The sequence below is a fragment of the Megalops cyprinoides genome, chromosome 20 (assembly GCF_013368585.1).
Source record: "Megalops cyprinoides isolate fMegCyp1 chromosome 20, fMegCyp1.pri, whole genome shotgun sequence".
Classification (NCBI taxonomy): domain Eukaryota; kingdom Metazoa; phylum Chordata; class Actinopteri; order Elopiformes; family Megalopidae; genus Megalops; species Megalops cyprinoides.
In genome coordinates this window covers 9,551,917-9,573,725 of record NC_050602.1, presented here as the reverse complement: position 1 = coordinate 9,573,725, position 21,809 = coordinate 9,551,917, and the positions used below count along the sequence as shown (strand labels likewise).

The window sequence follows — 21,809 nt, the reverse complement described above, 5'->3', positions numbered from 1 at the left end:
AATCTTAATTCTATTTGCCATGTATAGTGTCTAACCCAAACGCTAAAGTTTATGCTGGGCTCCTTTTAGAGCTTTAAGTTATGCTTTTCTATGTCTTTACATAAATGGCTGGTTGCTGGCTTTTTGTTGTTTATGGAGACACCCATGTAAAGATTTGCCTGTTTATCTGCTTTGTCCAAACTTGACTCACTATATCATGTTGCTTTGGGATACATTACTAACTCAGGTTATAGGACCCATCTCCATATCCTATGTAGTCTGGTTGGTCACTTGCTGTGCATAAAATGCAGCAATGGTATGTTTTAACCTACAGCTACCAATGCACATCAGCACTAAATTTTGGAAGACAGGTCTGAGTTTTCAGATTGCAGATCGAACAGATGGCTGCACTTTAAGGTACGGAGTGCTCAAACCAAAGCTGCTTGTTTTATGTTTATGCACCATGATCCTGGAATGAGCTGCAGGCCAGTCTCAAACTCGAGTTGCTCATCTCATCGGCTGATTTAAAATGTCTTTTCTAAACTTTCTTCGGCCATAATTTTGTCATTTTGCAAATGACATTGATTCTATACCTTGCTTATTTCCTGTTTGTGTCTTATGCCCAAGTTTTTTTTTTTTTGCCTATTATTAGTATTGTGTACATGTTGTACATTCTTTTAATTGTGATGTCTCTTGGCCAGATCTCGTTTGGAATGTTCTTTATATCGACGGGACATCTTTTGTAAAATGAAACTTGAATAAAAAACATAAAACATTACGAACTAGAGTGGGACTCAGTCGACTGTATACCTGCTCCACCCTTAACAGTTATTGTGACACCCCTAAAACATAATAATTTCTTACCATCGCAATGATTTCACCAAAAAAATTAAATCCATTCATAAATTTTTTATGAATCTTACCAGTCATACCCACCTAAGCAATTGCATGACCTCCCCCCACCTAGCGGTGGAGGACGGAATACACGCAGCAGTTAATAAGCTTCAGTCGAACTGTCACCTAACCTATCATTTTTCGTCCGTCTCGAAGACGTTGTGCTTTTCTATATTTGGGAAAATTATATTTCTAAACCAGGGGTACACTATTTTTTTTCTGTATCAAGGAAAACTGCTCTCCTAGCTTCCGGAAGAATCCTCCCTGCTCCTTTAAGACCGAGGCTGGGAATTCGTAGTGACGTACTGCGTCTAGGAAGAGAGACGAGGGGAGTGCAGCAGCTCAAGCGAACCTCGCCTCTTGCTGCGGTCGGAAGGGGAACAAAACAAAGCAGATAGACCCGTGCCTATAGAAAAAAAGGACACAACGACAGCTCTGTGATGACCGAGACTACTAAAACGCACGTTATTCTACTGTCATGTGGCAGTTTTAATCCCATCACCAAGGGACATATTCATATGTTCGGTAAGCGATTTGGTTTTTTCACTATATTCTTGACGTTCTGATGTTCCAGATGTTGGCTGGAATCCACGCATCTCTCGGGTGAGATTGTGATTGTGTTGGTCCGGTTAAAATAACTGCCATTTGGGCGAAAGCTGTATGTATCGGCGTGTCAAGGTGGGTGCGATTTGATCTGGTCCGTTTCTGACCAGAGACCTTGACTTTACAGTCGCTGTCCATGCGTAGTGGTCCTGAAAGGCCGACGGTTTCACTGACAGCGATATAACCCCTTTTCTTCAAATGAAATTGCTGTACCATGAAATGAATGAGAGGTCGTTTCCACATTGCCTACTTAGTGTGGAATGGAACAATATCAAACTGAACTTGTGAAAGTGAGGTGATCATGTTTACAGTATATGGAATCTTTAGTTCCTTGGCATGTGTCTGTAATTATTATGCATGGCCGCGGTAATTATTTTTAGCTTTCCGCCGTATATATTTAATCAGTGGTACACATAGGATTACGGAATAGGCTATACAATTCTAAGTCAATCAAATATACTATTTATTCATGTGATCAAAGCAGTCAGGAAACAGGATTACATCTAAGGTCTCCCGCAAATATAGCTTTCTTTTGGCACTGTATATAGCGTGTACTGTATATAACTAGCAAGCTGTTTTGGGCTTAGAGTATCACTATCAGACTCTACTGCGTCACTCGGTGTGAATGAGACTGTATGTAACTGTATGTGAATGTAACTCCACCATTTACCTAAAATGTGATGCCGTTTAAACAATGGTAATCAGTGACATTAAATCTGCTTTTTAAGTACATAATATGTATTAAGCTGCGTTAACTGATCAAAATGCTGTCAAATTATTTTTTGTTTCTGTTTCGCTCATGGATTGATGCAATGTAGAAATGGGCTATTGCTCCTGTAGGTAATCATAAATTCTCCGCAATTCCGATGGGTCGCTTCCTTTCGCTAAATTTTAAAACGCGAGAAAACACGAAGTAAAGTTTGCAGTGTTGTAACTGACTTGTGAAACAAAAAAAGATTCTCTTTCCTCCAAAATAGACGAATCGTTACACAACAGACAAAATGCCCGTTGATCTTAAGTATCAAAACATCCCCAATCTGGCGTTTTTCTAACAAGATGAATGAGATTCAGGACCATGTCACTTGAGATGAGACTGAAGCAGGCCTTTTAACTATGGTAACGACAAACATCCCACAGACAAGTTACCTTTGTCATTACCAGTGGAATGGTTGATTTTAGGCGAAGGCAGACAGTCTTTTTTGAAAGGTAGGGGGACTTTCGACCAGTTGAATCATCTTCCCCCTGTTGTGCAGTTGTCCCTTGCAACACCCTTGATTTGTGCCTGATTGGATCGCTTGTTTGGGTGCAGGCCTCGGGAGAGGGGGTGTCGCTTAGTACCATCCTAGAGCAGAGCAGCGTCCTCAGGGCTCCTAAACACTTCATGAAGATTTCCATCAGTCTCCAGTCTTATCTGTCGCTGTGCTGTCGCAGATGGCTTTAACAGTGTAGTGATGTGATTGGTTCTTGTAACATCATCTGTGAAACCAGGTAAGAAAACATTAAGGCCATTTTATGTCTTTTCCTTGCATGGAAAAGACCCATTTGAAACAAAGTTAGATTACCCATAATGTCATTAAACCTTTTTCACTCCAATAAACATCTACTTTTTAGTTGGTATTGTGTTGACTTCAATCTGCAATGAAATGAAATGGCAAAATAACTCAATTGTGCCCTCCCACACACATGGAAACAAAGGATGTATTTAATAGGCTGTATCATTGTTTCATATAATCAATAGTATGAAAAATGACAAATTAACAATGGTGTTTTAATACATCTTTGTCAGAATACACAAACATACAGTGTCCTCCTATACTACAGTATTGAAACAGCTGAATATTTGGTGAAGTGAATCAGGTTAAGTATACCCTGCTTAAAGGTACAATGGCAATGCCCAACCAAGGAAGACTGTACCCTTTTGTAAATGCCCAGTTCTTTAATCATCATGCTGTGTGAGGATAATGTTGTAATTTAAGTGTAAGTAAAGTGTTCTGGCCAGATGTCAGCTGTGTGTGTGTAAATGTTTCTGCCACATAGGGTTTGGAATTAATAAAAAAGCAGTTGAGCTAGCTGACAATATATGCTTTCACTGATTTGACGCGGTAGTCATCGTAGTTACCTAGCATTCAATAAACTGATGTATAGTTAGCTAGCTAGACAAAGTAATAGCAAATGTATTTATATGCTAGATGAAATGTATTAGCTGATTGTAAAGTGATTTTTATCTGAGCAGTTGAAAAGCAATATAACAGGATTTAACATAGTTGCATTATACTGTAAATATTTGTTTATAAGGTAGGTAAATATACAGTAGTGAGATATCAGTTAAGTTATCAGTTGTAGCTACCTTATCTCTCTGTATTAAGACAGGTAACACTTGTAGCTACATTGTCTCTCTGTATTAAGGCAGGTAACACCTGTAGCTACATCATCTCTCTGTACCAAGGCAGGTAACACTTGTGTCTACATAATCTCTCTGTACTAAGGCAGGATACATTGCCTTCCTCCCTTGATATCCCTGTTTCACTTTGGTATTTGTGGAACAAATATAGACAAATATAGACTGTTCTAAAGTACCTTGTAATCTGCTGATGTTTATCTTTTAAAAATATATTAATATATTTTTGAGGTTATTTAGACATTCTATTCGCAGATTTGGGGCCAATGTGCTTTGCCGTTGACTTTGAGTATTACATTTACAAGATTACTGCTTTTCTTCATGTTTCAAAAATGTTTCCATAATGCAATTGACTGTCATCTCGGATTGTTTTGTAAGAAACTAAAAAAAGGGCACTTGCTTAGATGACTCAAAGGTAAGGACAAGGAACATTGCCATTAGGCTTAACAGAGGCCCTGTGCAGTAGTGTGTCTATTTCAGTATCACCTTCACACTGTTGACAATGTTTCCACAGCCAGTAATGGTATTATTGGTTAATCTATTATATAAAACTATATATTTTTTCTTTAAATCTGTAATTAAAATAATCAGGTGTTGCAGGTGTTATTCCTTCTGTTGTTATCTTAACACAAATAACCTAATGTAAATTGTGTTAAGAAAGCCTTCGCATTCTAGTGATGTTGTTTAGGTCATGAAGAAAATAAAACATGCTGGCATGTGTATGCTTGCTGGATATTGTAAAAGATTTCCTACAAGTAAATAAACTACAATCGCCACAGATTTATGGTGATTGAATTATGGTGGCTAACTTTTTTTACTAATTAGCACTTAAGGTTAAAACAAGGTACCAAGTTAATTCTATGACTGAAAGAGCCTTCTAAGACAACAGCAAGCTCATACCTGCTTGCCTAAAATACACTTTAGCAAACAAGTTGTGCAGATTGTGTAATTTTCTCAAGCTAATGCTTTATTATAATAAATTCATTATTAAACCAAATATTTAACCTACGACTGAGTGACAACCACATTGCATTGTTTTTTTTTCTTCAAACTGAAAGAAGATTTGTGGCAAAAAGGTTTATTTATATGGCAGATGTTCTGATCTAGGGAGATTTACAGGGCTTCCATGGAATAATACATTAAAAACATATCACAGGATCAAAAATAAAATCAATATCATGGGTACAAAGGAGCAGGGCTTAGGATAGATAGGCATCCAGGGAAAAACAGTGCCATAATAACAACAAAATAAAAAAGTGCAGATAGCGCTGTTGTAAAGGCAACAATACTTTAAATCTTAGCGTTTACAGAGTGCCCAGCAGTGATTCATAAGAGAAATGCAAACTTGAATCATCATACTGTCATTGCACACACAACGCCTGACAATTTTGCAACAAATATTAGCTTTGAAATAAATCACCTTAAAGTTCTTGATCTACATAAGGAAATGTCTGCCAGCTTATTTTCACCCTCATTGAAGATGAAAACACCCTAAGACGAAATTTGTGAGGCTTTACTAAGCAATTGCATACAGCCACTTTATTCTCTCTTTATTCTGCAAATGAGAAATACCTTGATTCATTTGTACCTGAATTTATTCCAATACAGTTGCTGTTATCAACTTCAGATGATGGCAGACCAATTTTTTTTTTTTTTCATATTTCATCCCTCTGGGTCGACTACACTAAGCCATGCTTAGTGGTTGTCATCCTAGTTTGTAATCGTACTATGTGTGTGTTTGACAGTATTGAGAGCAGAAAGGGGAGCTGGCCTAGTATCTCGGCACAGTGTGAAGGAACCCTCTCAGACTAAAGATGCACAGGGATTACATGTTTTCTATGTTCAGCCATCCCTGATGGTGGATCCTCTGATCTCGTGAAGCAGGTGCTGCTTCTGCTCTCTTTGCATGAACCACAGATCAAACATGAATTCAGGAACTCAAAATATCTTCCTTTCTGGGTTTCCTGTTCAGAGGATTACAGCACGGGGGGGGGATCTTTTTGCATTTTATCTCACAGTGTGCAGGCATGTAACCTATATGTGCGTGACGTCTTTCTCTTTTATCAATTTTGAACTTAACTGAAGCTCGCTGCAAAGGGAAAACACCACTTTTCGCATTCAGTGCACACTGAATGTACCACTTATACCAGTAATTTTATTTTACTAGCTAATCTTGTAAATAATGCACTTAAACTATGAGAGCTCAGAGCAGTAGCTTGAGGGAGTTAAATGTTTTCCCAGATGCACGGGTGATGTGCCTTAAAAGGATTTTGGATATGAGCACTGCATTTCCACATTTGGAAATGAACTGGTCGTAGCATAAAGTGCTAACAGTAAAATTGTTTAAATGCTCAAAGGGTCTGGGAAGCTATTTTATGTCATATCATGGGAGCTGATTTAAATGATTAGTGAATAGTCAAGAGCAACTGAAGCAACTGAAGACAGCGCATATATCCTCTTCCACATCATCAGACATTTAACTGATAAATTACTGTGTATGTTTATTTTACAGTATTTTTCTGTAAACATAGGTTTCAGTTGACAAAAAGCTGGAGCATTTTTTCCCAGTCCTTTTTGTTTGGGTCCAGGGGATGAGGGAATAAAAATGTGATCTCAGCACTTGGAACATTTTGTTCAGGAGTATGTGTCACGCACTGCGTTCCTGCGCCTGCTGTGTTAATAAAACTCCCAGAAACTGGACCGCGCCCCTTTGGCCATCTTGATGAGGAAGAGAGGTTTAGATTGAACAGAATTTATCCGGTCTTCTGGTTCTGCTTTTCTTTGAGTTCTGGCCGAGTTCTGGTGTGTCTCCCTGCCCGCAGGCGCCGACAGCACAGTGCTGAAATAAAACCCTCCCACATGACTGAGCAAAACACTCCAGCCCTCGTCCCCTCTGCCCTCCTGATACATTGTTAGACGGACGGGAGCCTGGTTATTAGAGGTGTGGGCAGCGTGCCACACGTGAAAGGGAGTCTCAGTTCATTGTCTGAAGGCGGCTGGACCAAGGCCAGCCAACCCATGGCCCTAGAGAGCTTCATGTGTGTCCTTTGAATTGAGTAAGTGACATGGATCATGATGATGAAAACATTGTTGGGTGCTGTGAAATACATTGTTACAACATAAACACAGGGGCGGCAGTGGAGTATCGTGGTAAGGTGCAGGGCTTGTAACTGAAAGGTTGCTGGTTTGATCCCCGCTGGGGCACTGCTGTCGTACCCTTGGGAAAGGTATTTAACCCAGAACTGCCTCAGTAGATATTTATCTGTATGAATGGGTAACATGAAAAAATTGTAACTTGTGTAAGTCCCTCTGGATAAGAGCGTCAATGTCAATAATGTAAACATGAAGGACTCTTTCTGGCTGGTGCAGGTTATCCATATCATCTTGCCAGCAGCAGAAAGCCAGCAGAACCACAAAGCATGCTTGACACAACAACATCTGATCTCACATAATAATGAATACAAGAATGAATTATAAAAATATTTCAACGCTGTTAGTATAAAAAATGGACCGCATATTAAAATCGGCAAAGAGTTTTGATTTGGGCCCTTTGACAATAACACTGGCAAATTCTGACTGCTAATCTAGGTCAAGTCGGTCCCCCCTGCTCCAAGCGCATGATGTAGTTACTGTAGGAAGTGTGGAAGGGCGAGTAAAACTGCAGTGCGGATAATATTCTCTGGTCCTTTTGCTTGAACACTAAAGCTATACAAAATTAGACACTTTTTTTAGCTTTGGGGGTAGCAGAATTTGAGGCCTTGAAATAGCTGTCAGTATAGAGACTTTGAATGTAGGTGATGGGGAGGAGTGCAGTATCGTTTAGCACATGCTGATCAGTAAGGATGGAAGGAGCAAAAGAGGAGGAGGGGTAGTCCTGCATGTAAAGGAAAACAGAAATGTGCAGGAAATGACAAAAATGCTCTAAATCTTGGCATGGATATTAAGATTAAATTGCTTTGGGAAAATGTCATGTTAGAATCAATTGAGAGGTCAATAATAGGAATGCGCATCTTGATACGTTTCATATTCAAATATTCTGACTCCAAAGATTGAATTTTCAAGTAATTCAGCCCACGTTTCTCCCTAAAGCACCACAATACTCTATTTCTGTGTAAATAATGACTCACAGCACAGAGAGCTGCATTCACTCACATTTACAGACAGGAAAACTCATGCCAATTACTTATCTGTTATTTTATGCATAGTTTGAAGGCTCGCTTTCCTGAATATTGATGAAGAAAAACATAACTGGATTATTCTTCATTGTTTGATGTTGTCCAATATTGAACAATTAGCGTTTGAATACTGAGTTGAGTAACTGATTGGTAGTCTCACTGTAGAATAGTCATGTTATCAAATACTGCATAAAAAGAGCAGCTTTTACCTTGCTAGGCAGCTAATGAGGTAAAGTAAGAACAAGATGACAATCTACAGTAAGAGCATTATGGTGACCAGGACAAGGAGCACAGCCTGTAACCCAAAGATTGCAACTGTTTCAGTCCCAAGTTAGGGCACTGCTGTGATGCCCTTGGGCAAGGTTCTTAACCTGAACTGCCTCCCGAAACATCCGGCTGTATGAATGGATAACAGGTAAAAACTGTAGCCTGTGTATGTCCCTCTGGATAAGAGTGTCTACTAAGCAAATGTAATGTAATGTAGTTTTCTAGTTAGATAACAGACAGAGAGCTGGAGAGAGTGGTGCATTGCTGTGTCAGTATCAGAGGATAAAGCAAAATTTCATTCTGATGTTTCAGAAAGGTTGGAGTGCAGTTTTCAAATGTCTGCCAAACACTAAGCAAACTACTGCCTTGGAGAAGAAGATAAAACGAACTACATAGCTTAGTATGCTGTTCCAACAGCGAGCTAATATAAATGTACTTTAAACTGTCATTTGCTTGATAATTTAAGCATTTTATGAAATTAAATTTCTTTTTATGATTTGATTTTTTTTTTGTACTTTGGAATCTGAAATTTCTGAAAAAAAAACAATGTTGTTCAAAAAAATGTTCATTTCACATATGGCATCAAGAATTACACTTGCAAACGGGCAGCCAAAGTAACAAATTAGCAGCATTGAACATCACGTCAAAAACACACAGAGGCAATATTAGTGTTTGACTTGCGCTATTTTCTTCTCCTGATGTGCATTCAGGTTTTTTAATATGCACCCAATGACTCATAGAAGTGTATCTACTAGTCTGACATGTTGAGTTTTGCTAGTCTTAAATGTGGAATATGTGTGAACCATGGCTTTTTGCTGGTTTCAGTGAATAAATATGTAACTATAGGCATTATTATGGAAAAGCCCAAAATAGTGTGAGGAGAAACTAATAGATGATTGTGTAAAAACTAATGTGATTTTGTGAGGATCAGAGCAATGGAAGAAAGACAGTTGCATACATATATTAATACATGGGGGAGGCAGGTGTTAATTGGAGCACTAGGCTATTGTAATGGCTACTATTAAGGAGGAGACAGAGACATAGGCATAAAGCTAGAGTATAACTTTGAGAGGGTATGTGGTCTATTTCAGATGTCTGAGGCAAAAATAATACAGACGTGTCATAAGAGGTCACCTAGAGCCAATCACACAAAAGAGCTGTCCTGTTCCTAAAATGGTAAAACCCCTTGCCACATAGAATTTTCTGGCCTCGGGTTTGTTTCATTGTACCGTGTGATGCGTGCTGCAAAAAAAGCAGAGTCATCTTTCTCCGCTGTGCTATCCCCGATTCTGAATGCCATGTTATGGAGGACGGCCAGGTACATCAAGTTCCCCAGCCTCGGGAAGCGATGTCTTCAGAGCTATCGACTGTGCCCATGTTACATTGATTCCCGACTCGAGCACGGAGGAAGGAGACAGAAACAGGAACACAGACACACGCTCATTGATGCTTGTGTGTGACTCCAAAGGTGTTATAACCAACGTTGTGGCACGGCTCATTCATCTGTAGGAATAGCGCTGTTTTTGCGAAAATGAGCGATCGGGAGCATGGGGGTGACTGGCATTTAGGTAGAAAACTGATAGGAAGGGACAGTAAACGTCGTTGTGTATGTGGCATGACTTGGTTTTAAGCCAGCCAGTTGTTTTGTAGCATTTACAGTGATAACGTTTATAACATTAGGTATGCTTATCTTGCTCTTTATTTTAAGGTGACAGTGCATACCCATTATGCACCCAGACTCCTGTTCAGACCCTGACTACCCCAGAGAAAAACTCATGCTTGTGCTTATATTTTTGCACAGTGCCTAAAGTCTTGCCAGCTTCTTTTCCTTTGTGTCCCATGGCTTTTACCATATGGCACATGCTTTTCCATATCCCTCTTGCTGTACTGGTGTTTCGGTGCCGCAGCTCTGTAGCATGTTGGTTCACCTCTCTTCCACCAAAAGGTATTCAAAAGAGTTGGTTTTTAAAATGTTGAGTTTTTCCTACCATGCTTAGAGTGTAGAGTGTAGTAGATCTTGCACAATGTTTGAAACATCTCTTTTCTTCTTATTCCATCTATAAAGGGGAGCTCACAAAGGAGACTGTTGTCAGTGTCATACTGTTCAAGGTCAGGCTGTGTTGGTTTCTGGGTCAGATCTATCCACTTTATAATGCTCTGTAATTCATTTATAATATATTGTATTCATTTTGATATTGGCAGTGTGACCTATGAAGGAAAAGGGTAGTCAGTTTCTTCCTTTTAGTTTCTCAGTTTTAATCAGTTTTTTAGGGCAGGAGTATCTGATTCATGTTGTATTGTATTGCAGTTGTGAACAGTAATGTACTTAGAAAATGGATGTCTCCACAATAAAATCTGTTCTTAACATGATCTTAACCACTTTGATGTTAAAGTTTAGTTGCAGCCACATGCCGCTGAGCAATCTGTTGACTCCAGAACTCCTCCAGACTCTGTGATGTCATCAAATCTGCATGGCAACCTGTCACCATAGCACCATGTAGTACTTGCAATGTTTGTGTGACATTTCTCGACAAGAAAATCCTAGCAGGATATCACAGACAATATTATATATTGTCTTATATTATATATATAAGAATGGTAATATCATTTTCACTTTAAAAACATTGCTGTTAAACCACCTCCGAGAGTCATGAAAATGTCAGCTACAAACAATTTAATGAACAAAATGTTTTACATTTTTTATGAATCCTGTGGTCCTCGTTTGGCACCCTTCCATATGTGAGGAAAAGGAATATATAGTTGTTCTTATTATGTGATGTATTTGATCTTCGTCCACCTTTAAAATTCATAAAATAAAAAGGCTTTCTGCTCCATGGCAGAAAGATGACCTTCAGAAATCAGTGGGCCTACAGGACTACTTAAGCCTGGAAATCCAGCAGTAGTGATTGCCGGTCACACTATAGGTCAATGTGAAATGCCATGCAAACTTTTCATTGCACTGCACATAGAAGTTATTATTGCAGGGTGACAGGAGGAGGGGCAGGGTAGGAAAACTTACTTCTGTACTGTCTAACCTCATCTGAACACACATAATTCAGATACAGCTTCATACAGCCACACAATAAATGGCCAAACTTGGCTTTTGCATACATTCTTCCTAATCTTCTGCTTCTGACGTTAGTTCCCAAGTATTCTGCTACATTGAACTATTGCGAATCTTCCATTACCCCCAATAATAATTCTCACCATTGACTTGTTGGGATGGCCAATATGTAATCATTCAGCCCATAGCTACAACTGTTCATTGTAATGAATTGCAAACTTGCTGCCTCCTTAAATGTGCAAAGTAATATGGGTGATATCACAGGTGTAGCTGCCCATGGATGTGATGGCAAGGCCACAACATCCCATTCAAGGATTATTCCTCTGACCAGTCCCATGAGAAATGCCATCATCTGAATGTTTTCAGAATGAGCAAGTTTAGGTACAGCATAAATCTATCGGTGTTAAAATGGAGCTAAATAAACTGAGGAAGCGATATATGTCACTTTTATGATAATGGCTAAATAAACATGAGATTATTCACTAGCTCACACTGTGCACTTGATTGTTTCTTGGGACCCCCCTGCAGTCATTCTCAAGACACATGTGTATTCCGAACTAGTGATGGGAATAATGGCTCTTTGAAGGGAGCCGAATCTTATGGCTCTGTTCCTTTCCGAGAGCCGTTCAAAAGAACGGCTCATCGTTCGTTTAGGGGGCGGGGATTACTAGGTTTATCTACAAATCAAATCATATAATGATAGTCCTATTGCCAGACCTAATGTCATTGTGTAGTTGTGCTTCACAGCGTAACTGCCAATAAACAATCAGAAGGCAAGGGGAATCTCTCTCTCTCTTAGGAGGGATTGAACCAGCGACCCTTTAGTTACGATTCCTGCTCCATAACCACTATGCTACACTGACTCAACTTAAGACAGGCAGTGAAATTTAGGCACAACGATAAAATGAACGGCTCTCAAGTATGACTCGGATCCCTTTGTTCGTACCAAAGACCCGTTCAAAAGACTCTGATCGTCGCAAACGTGACATCACTATTCCGAACTACTTCGTTTTGTTTTAAGATTTGCTCGAAAGGTGTAAATGGCATTTATGAAGAATTTTCAGCCAGATTCTTAAACTTCAAAGGGAACTGCCCACTAATGTTTTATCTTTGCAGCCCTAGCTTCAGTGTTATTTCCATCACTGAGAGGTTTAATGATTGTGGGCCATGATCGTTAAGATGCCTCATTTTATTTGCATCCACACACAAAAGCGGATTCCTGCTGTGATGGCCTCGTTAAACTGATGGGCCAGAAATGTGGGACCTCAGTCGGCAGTGCTTCTGACAACAGCTGGAGCCGAAGGGCAATGACAGGGACCTCTGAAGATGAATGACTGATTTGGTTGTATCCATATCTATCAAGAATATATGTTGCAGAATGGCTGGCTGTTAAATCTGGGTTTTAGCCTGTATGTTCATGCTATTAATTAGGTAAGGGAATCCAGCTGTTCCCTCATCCACACCTGCCATTGCATTGCAAGATAAATGAGCAATTACAAAGCCTAGTGCATAAAATAATTAAGAGCTAGCATGAAGTAGATATTTAGTGTATTTGGATTATTCTCCACAGGGAAAATGGCAGTGTGACTGCTGAGTGTCTGAAGCCCACCCCATCTCTCTCTCTCTCTCTCTCTCTCTCACACACACACACACACACACACACACACACACACACACACACCTTTAAAATCACCAAGTCTTTAACTAAAGGAGAAATTAATGGATCGGGGGCACAGGAGGGAGGTTTAGGTGTAACAGTGGAGGTGACATATCAAGGTAAGACTGTATTTTGTCACATTTTCCATTTTTCACCAGGAGAGTGAAACAAAATGCAAAATGTTTCTCTCAGTTGGTCTGTGTTTGATCATCCAGAAAGATTCTTGTATTTGTTGGGGCATCTGAATCTGCTTTCAGTTTCTAACGAAAAAATGATGCTGTCAAATTCCAATGTGGCAGACAGTGCTTCAGGAAGAGTATTCTTGGCTAAATATCAGAGTGCAGGCTTCATGGAAGCTGTGGTTTAATGTTTTGCACAGCATTTAATTTCTTGCTCAATTACAAGTGAAAATAGATTGCAACAGAGAGCATGAAAGAGCTTTGCAAACTTGCCAAGCAAACAGGTTCAGGTCTTTCAGTAATTTTACTGAGTTTTAGTAATAAAATCCTACATTACAGTCACAAAACCATAATTACAAGATCTGATTCTGTTCCATCAACCTGCTGCCAAAAATGATCAGAGGAATGTTGCACCACTAAATGCAACTCAGTCTATTTCTGCATCTGAACAACAACAGTGTCTATCAGTGCCAAGCCTGTAGCATAACTTTGGGCCCATCATGACTATTATCAGCCATTAGAAGAAGACCAGTCAGCACAGACTCCATGCCTATTGTTGTTACTTTTGTGATTGGAAGGGTCTTATGGGAAGCTCAGTGATGGTCTCATGGTCAAAAGCTATAGTCATAGCCAAAGACCTTGTGGATGTGCATATGATATGTGGCATCTGTTTGGATCCACTGGCCTCTGTGCCAAACATGGGAACTGGCTGACAATGACATGAACCTGCTGCAAGAGTGTGGGGTTAGGGAAGAGGACAAGAGATAGGAAGCTCAGGCAGAGCAACAGCCACCTAACACCTAAACAGAGGTTCAGGGAAAGCAGTCTCCCACAACAGGGGAGGCCTGATCCAACATTGTGTCAAAAACTAATACTATCACAGGGAAGGAGTGGCAAACCAATCCGCATATTATGGGACAACAGGGTGACTTTTATGACCAGCTCTGACAAAAATAGAAGCCATCGATGTGTGGGCAGAACAGAAGGCAGAAAAACAAAAAATAGAGCTGTCAGCAGTTACGCGGGGAGTGGGTTGGATGCCGGCGGTAATGGAGTGGGCCGCAGGCTGCGCGGCTGCGAAGGCTGCGGTATCACAGCCTGCCAGTCACATATCAAAAAGGTTTCTGTCTTTTCTTGCTGTCTTTAGAAACACGATGGAAGAAGATTCAGGCTAACTGGGACCACCACTGCCCACCAGTACATTTACATTTCGTGTTTGTTGCTGTTCCCCTCCTTTACACTGGCACTGATGTGAACAGGCTTTGTTTGTCTTTGCTGCAATGGCGACACAATCACATCTTCGCTTGTTCCATTCTACACATTTGTCTATTGTTCATTGTTCATTTCTGTCGTACACAGTGTGTGTATGTGTATACGTGTGTATATGTTTGTTTGGTTGGCTTCCGATTCACAAATGCATCTGCATATTATTACTCTGTCTACTGTGTGAATAAAGGCAGTATCAAAGAGAACAGGTTAGATCTGTGGAGGGTAAAGGCACCATAGGGTTTTTCCATTAGCGGATGCGGCCTGGCTGTGGGAGTAATGATTGGCTGAGGCTGGAGATTTGTGCTCCAGGAGCAGCTCCCCTGCAGAAGGTTCCACATCCAGTGCCACGTGCTGGCCTCCGCCACTCTCCAGCCTCATTTAATTTCATTAAAAAAAGCTCAGATCATTTCCTGAAGGACTACCTTATGCAAAGCAGGATTTTTACACAGACAGCTTAAATAGCTGCAATGTTCGCTTTTGAAATGTGAAGGAATATCAGAATATATTCATAACCATGTTTCATTCCATTTCATCTTTAGAATCAGAACCATTCAGAATTTACCTTGTGCATTCATGCTTATAATGTCTGTAAGGAACATATATCCACTTGTGCTCTGAGACAATACCAGTCTTAAAGGTACTAAAGATTTACATTTACATTTACATTTATTTATTTAGCAGACGCTTTTATCCAAAGCGACTTACAAAAGTGCATACAGTAGGTACAGCGACAGTACGGGGACAGGATGTGTACAGTTCCACAATGAGACAGTTCTCAGCTGAGAGCAAGGTCTGTTTGAGGACGCAGTACTATCAGATTTTTACAGTAACAGCCTAAAGGGCAACTAGTACGATATACTTTCGAACGGCAAACTTCAACAACTTCAAACGGCACAATGAGCGTCAGGGTTAAGGCGGCAATAAGAGACAAAATTTAAAAGCACAATTTAAAAAGCACAGCGATTTACGACAGCACTGATGGGCGGGGGGGGGCTGCAATTGTGTGCTGGGTCAGTCCAGGTAGAGTCTGAAGAGGTGCGTCTTCAGGCCCCGTCTGAAGGACTGGGGTGAAGGAGCTGTCCGTAGCGAGACCGGGAGTTCGTTCCACCACTGGGGAGCGATGTAGGCGAAACGCCGATGTCTGGCAGAACGAGCACCTCCTGCCTTGACCATGCAGGGAGCAAGGCGTCCAGTTGCTGCTGAGCGTAGGGGTCGGGCTGGTGTGTAGGGCTGGATGAGTTCTTGGAGGTAGGCAGGGGCTGTCCTGTTGACTGCAGAGAAGGCGAGGGTCAGCGTCTTGAATCTGATCCTGGCAGCGACAGGAAGCCAGTGGAGGGATTTCAGCAGGGGAGTAACATGGGAGAATTTGGGGAGGTTGAAGATCAGTCGGGCAGATGTAAGAATTCTAACTGTAATTGTAATTGTAATGTAAGTTGCTGTGAAGAGTGTCTGCTAAATGACCATAATGTAATGTAAAGTCCCATAGGGCACCACAGTAACGTAACGAGGATAAGTGCTATTCCGCAGATGTCATCCGTGTGACTCAGGCCCCTGATGACTCAAAGGTGTACCAGCAGGAACAAGTATCATATAATACAAATAGCGTAGTAAAAACAGGCCCTAAGTTGGGTTTGTTCAGCATTCAGAGGCAGAAGCCAGTAGCACTTATTGTCAGTCCTGGCTATAAACTAAAGGGAGTCACGTGACATGCACATGTACTCGGATAAAAAATCATATTGTGAGGAATTTTACTTCTGTCATTAATGGCAAGTATATGAGCAGAGAAATATGTCAGTATTATTGAATGTTGATATTTTGTTTCTTAATCAGTTAAAAATCTATTACTGGTAATTGCCATATCCTGGTTTTCAAACAGTGCTCCTTCTCTGCTTTATTGATGTTTACTTTGCTTATAACAAGATCAATATTGAAACACTGGAAAAACGCAAACATGTTTTAACCATTCTATCTTGTAAAATGATGGTGCATCTTTGACACTGGTGTGTCTCATACATTGGCAATTACGCTACATCCTAGCTCTGACAGGTGCATATTGTCACCAGCGCATTCCAGTTTATCAGATATGGATGTCACATATCTGATGGGCTGATGTTTTTGATGGAGCAGCTTGTCGGCGTGTGGAAAGCCTGCTGGGAAATGTATCACAGGTTCATTCATGTCACCAACCGCCTCCGTTGTCAGAGCATGATCAAAGCCCACGTGTGGGAAGCCTGTGAAACAGGGAATGCAGAGGGATTTCATTCAAATGTGTTTTCAGTTCGGTGTTGACTAAAACATGGTTGTGCTACATTAATCAGTTTCACACATGGGTATTCCATGCTCACCCGTTTCACACTCGGTTATGCCAAGTCAACCCATTTCACCTCAGGAAGTTTTGTTTTGATTTCAATTTCTCACCTTTCACAAGATGACTGCTGCTTGATGGTGTGTGAACATTACAGTGTACTTGTCTTGCAGCTGGTGCCTCTCTGAGCAGTTGTGCAACTCTTTGGTTTGTGTGCAACAGAGCAATACATATCTGGCACTGTACAGCAGATTCATCCTAAACATCTCGCATCAGGCCATGTGGAAATGCAGCCACTGTATCCTCTTTTGGTTCATTCCCCTTAGACATCCATCAGTTTCAAACTGTTTTACTTGTCTTGAATTTGCTTCAACTGAGTTTCTTCCAGCTTGATTTTTTCACAATATTAGTAAAATGCAATCTGACATGCTGTGGGTATGTCTTGCAAATCTTCCTGCAAAAAGCACGCCTCTTGTACAAATTCCATTCAACTTGATTGGATACATTTCTGTTCTCTTGTGCAGGAAGTGGACAAGAGTCTCTGCTAAATGAATGTAATGCGATGTAATTCAAAATGGCAAAATATCTAAACTGAACTTTTACCTGGAATACAATCGGACGATTGCTAATCCATGGGCATCTTCAGTTAGGAGAATTTATTGAAGAGAAAACATACCAGGTAAGGTGTACAAGCAGGCAGAGAACATTCTAGTACACAATACAGAGCATGTGTCTTTATTTTACATCCCTGATGGTCCCTCCATTATAGAAGATAAAAGGGAATCATTAATCACTGTCCTCTCTGCCAAACAGTGGGGACTGCGTGTTTATGCATGGAAGTCCATCAAAGGGCCACTAGGGAAGGGGGGGTTCCTGCACCATCAGGCTCCATTGGCTGTAAATCAGATCAACTTACAAGCACATGCAGGGAGACCAGCAAACCATGTTGTCAATATCCCTTAGGGCCGGGACACGCAACATGATCACAATCCCAATTTAGCAATCAATAGTGCAGCCACATCAGGCTTTAAATTTGGTACCTGCATACAAAAATCGCACGTTGTACATCAGGGGTTATGCAGTCTGCCAGTTTTAGTCAATAGACTCCTATCGTGTCTGTGAATACCACTGGAGCTCCTACAAGCTACATACAGAATGTAAAACCAGTCCCCAAAACTCTCATGGTGTGTCAGGCTTTACCAGCCAACCTGACGAAAAGGGCTGCTGGTGACAAATGACAATTTGAGATGGTGGTGTAACAGCTGCTGCCATGGCATTAGATGTTTGGATGTAAACCTGGTCATTCAGATACACTACCCCTCTCATCATTTTTCTATGATTTCTAGTTATCTGAGCATAGTACAGGCTCCCTAGAGAAGTAATAATGGTGACAAGATCTTCACATTGGACAGAGAAGATGGATTATGTTCTGTACTTTAAAACCTCTATAAAAATGATTGTCAATCAAAATCAATCAATAGCAATGTTACTACAAAAACAGGCTTTTTAGGAAATGGCAGACTAGCTAGTTCTTGTAGCTATTCAAGTGAATCTCTTGCCACAGTGGTTCTCTTATCTCTTAAAAATATGTAATATACTTAAAAAACTGTACATCCTAATGTTTTTCAGGTTGTTCCTTACCCATAAATTGGTGGGTATCCAAATGAAGTGCATCAAACTCAGAGAACCCTCCCTTTCTTTTCTATTTTTCACTTGTTCCGATGTCTGAATGAAATATTACCCCTCTCCAGTGAATTATAAGAGAATGGACAGCTGATTTCAAGCTCTCTGCAAGTCAGTCATCTCTTTGCTCCTCCTTGCCTTTAGTCCTTAGTCGCATAGTTTGCATGTTCCCTCCCATTCTCACCATTGCTCACCTACAAAAAGACAACAGCTTTTCCTTCTGCTCTAGTGTTGATTTGCTGCAGGTAACACCAGACTCTTTCTGGCTGTAATAGGGACAGCATCTTCCAGCCGTGTGGCTCAGGCCAAGGAAAAGGATTGCGCTTGAAGAAGAGAATTTGTAGGAGGATGAAATTCAACTGGACAAATATAAACCAGAATGTTCTGTAGTACTGCAGAGAAACAGAGCTAGACAGAGTTGATTGGACATGGTGAATGGCAAATGTAGAAGGCTACTCGGGATGTGCAGCCATGGATGAGAAAGAATGACTTGTGGCACTTGCTTAGCAAATGGAAGACAGAAAAAACATGCATGTATTGCAGCCAACAGGATCTGCAGAATTTGTTAGATAAAACAGGGGGGAAATTTTTAATTTCATGGGAAATGATTTTTGTTGCTATTACAGAAGCTAGGTGATTCATTCAAGGTTGCATGTCTCATGTAAAGGTCCAGCTGAGATAGTATAATGTAATCCTTTCTTATTGACATGATCACCTTTTCATTAATATGAAGGTCCAATACAGATGCATTTGTGCTCATCTGAGAATTTGCGAGAAAAGCTTTAAAACCCAATCAACAGGGTGGTGCTTCAACCAATGAGAGGGAATGAATGAATGAATGGGGTGATGAAATGCATTCTTTGAAACTCATTGCTTTGGAATTGGTTTACAGAATCATGGAAGAATATATATATATATATATATATATATATATATATATATATATATATATATAGTGTTTTAAAACACATCTTCTGTTTTAATTAAGAGTTGTCTTGAGGTGTCATCTATCTATGACCATATTTGCTGCATGTGCATTTCATTGCTCAACATTTTCATTTAAACACTGCAGACCTCATTAATGAAATTAGGCTTTGAGTGCATCAGCCTAGTTAACATCAGATCAGTCTGTCTTCAGCGCGCATTGGCAAAATAAGCATTACATAGCTCTTAGTGCTGCCTGTTGGGTTTTCTTTAATTTACACGCTAAAATGATGTTCCAAATCTACCCCACAATGTTTTTAGATAATATACAAGGCCTGATGATGGTTTTAAGAATTTGGCGCATCACATACATAGCTGACTGCCTCTGTAGTTGTGTAAAATGATTTATAAAATATGCCATACTCTAAATGGGAGGACACACTTCATCTGCTATCCTTCAAGTCTATCCTTCAAGGGGTAGACTTATCTGTATATTTAAACTAAGCACTGTTCATAAATAATCTCTGCAAGATGAGGTACAGCTGTTCCAATTCCAATAGAGCTCAGTGTAATGGTGGTCATACTCAAGGTTTAAACCCCTTGTTTGAAGCAGGTGGCCCATGTTGCCTAGAAACATGTCTAACATGTTTTGCAGGAGTTACAAGAAAGAACAGCCAAAACAAAGTTAGAGGTAGCTCTAAAACGTGTGACCATGGGGAAAGGGGGAGGACAAAACAGAGAATGCTACCCCCCCCCCCCCCCCCCCCCCCCCCCCCCTTTCCCTGGTCACAGAGAGGGCTTCTGTGGGGTAATCAGGATTACCTAAGGGATTTAAACCTAAGATGCAGCATCTTCAAAAAACTTCTGTAAGAAACCAATAATCAGAGCAAGAGCTGTGTAAACCAAGCCAGAACTGGGGTAACGTGCCTAGTATTGCAATTGTGTAAGCAATTCCAGTTCTAGTAAGACCCTTGCCGTGGATACCACAAAAGCATACATAACCGTCCCTCTGTGCATATATCTGTGTCCATGACAATATTTTTCACTCTCTGTTGAACAAGGTATCGGTGCAAGATGCATCCAATACTGTGCTAGCCTACATAGGACCATATTATGAGAGGTATTATAGCAAGTTAATACAATTGTATATTTTAATACAGGGCTGATCAGGTATGGTGAACTGTTACTGATATTATACATTATACTTTCCGTTTTCAAACACTGCATGAGTCCTCTCACATACAGGTAAAGAGTGTGATTTTTTTCTGGTAGGTTTAAATGGGTGGAAAATTGCATAATACTCTTGTTATTGTTGTAAGAGGAGGTTCCATCTCTGCATTTTCAAAGTAGCTTCAAAGTGATCTGATTATAATCGTGAGAAGGTTATTAAACAAGCAGGGAGACACTTCATTCAGTATGACACCAGTTTTGATGACAACAGCTTTCTCAGAACAGAAGCCGCTAAACTCCAAAGGTACCTGGGAATCCAGAGATTAGAATAGTTCTGTTTGGGTGGGGTTTATTTACAATGGTAAATTTTGATAGAGGAGCATGGCTTGTAACCCAAAGCACTGCTTAAATTCCCAGGTGGGATACTGCTGTTGTACTCTTGGGCAAGGTATTTAACCAGAATTGCCTCAATAAATACCCAACTGTGCAAATGGATAGTATAAAAATAATAAAGCTATGTAAGTCACTCTGAATAAGAGCATCTGTGAAGCAGCTGTAATGTGTGTTAATACACATTGTGAAGGAGAGCCTTCACCTGTCCTATACAAACTGAATGTTTGTTAGTCTTGTTAAAATGTTAAATGTTCGCGGGCCTTTTGTCTTCAGTCTAATTCAAACCTACCAATAGGATATCCTGTTTCATTAATTCCATCCAAATCTGTTAATTAATTGTGTAACTGTTTAGCATTGTAATTACCGGATATGTGCCTAAAGCCAGTCATTGGTTAATGGACCATAACCGCCTAATTAGAGGCACATTAAATACAGGTGTGTGGAAGCTGCTAAGAGACTCTTGAGTGGCTTATAGTCAAGACTGTGTTTCTTTGCATTTTAAACTTTTGTTAAGTCTGTCCCTACTGTCCAGTTGTTTTTTTGAGAAGCGCTGCCCGGTTTCTTCACGCCTGTGCAAAATTTGTATAAACAGGTTTGCTGTCCCCAAATCCCACTCCCCTATTTTTCAAACAAGTCATCCCTTTCGGCCCTGTGACACATCACTGGAGAAATACCGGAACACGTTTTCAGAACAGGCTGGGCAGTTTGTCCACTGCCCACTCCGCACAGTGGGAAGAAACGGAAAATCAGCAGGAAAACTAGACACGTTTCCGCCGACGTCTTAATTACCACTGACCCACATATGCCAATTCGACTGTGAAAGCGACAGAGCAGATTTCATTCTTAAAT

General features: G+C 40.4%; 1 protein-coding gene across 1 annotated transcript in view; it reads left to right on the top strand.

The window, feature by feature from the left end:
- The first annotated feature begins 1,095 nt into the window (after positions 1-1,095).
- nmnat2 (nicotinamide nucleotide adenylyltransferase 2) overlaps positions 1,096-21,809 on the top strand; it is a 42,693-nt gene continuing 21,979 nt past the window's right edge. Inside the window, exon 1 of the mRNA XM_036554423.1 lies at positions 1,096-1,398. Coding sequence (XP_036410316.1) covers positions 1,314-1,398 — 85 coding nt within the window. The 5' untranslated portion in view covers positions 1,096-1,313. The remainder of the gene's footprint in view (positions 1,399-21,809) is intronic.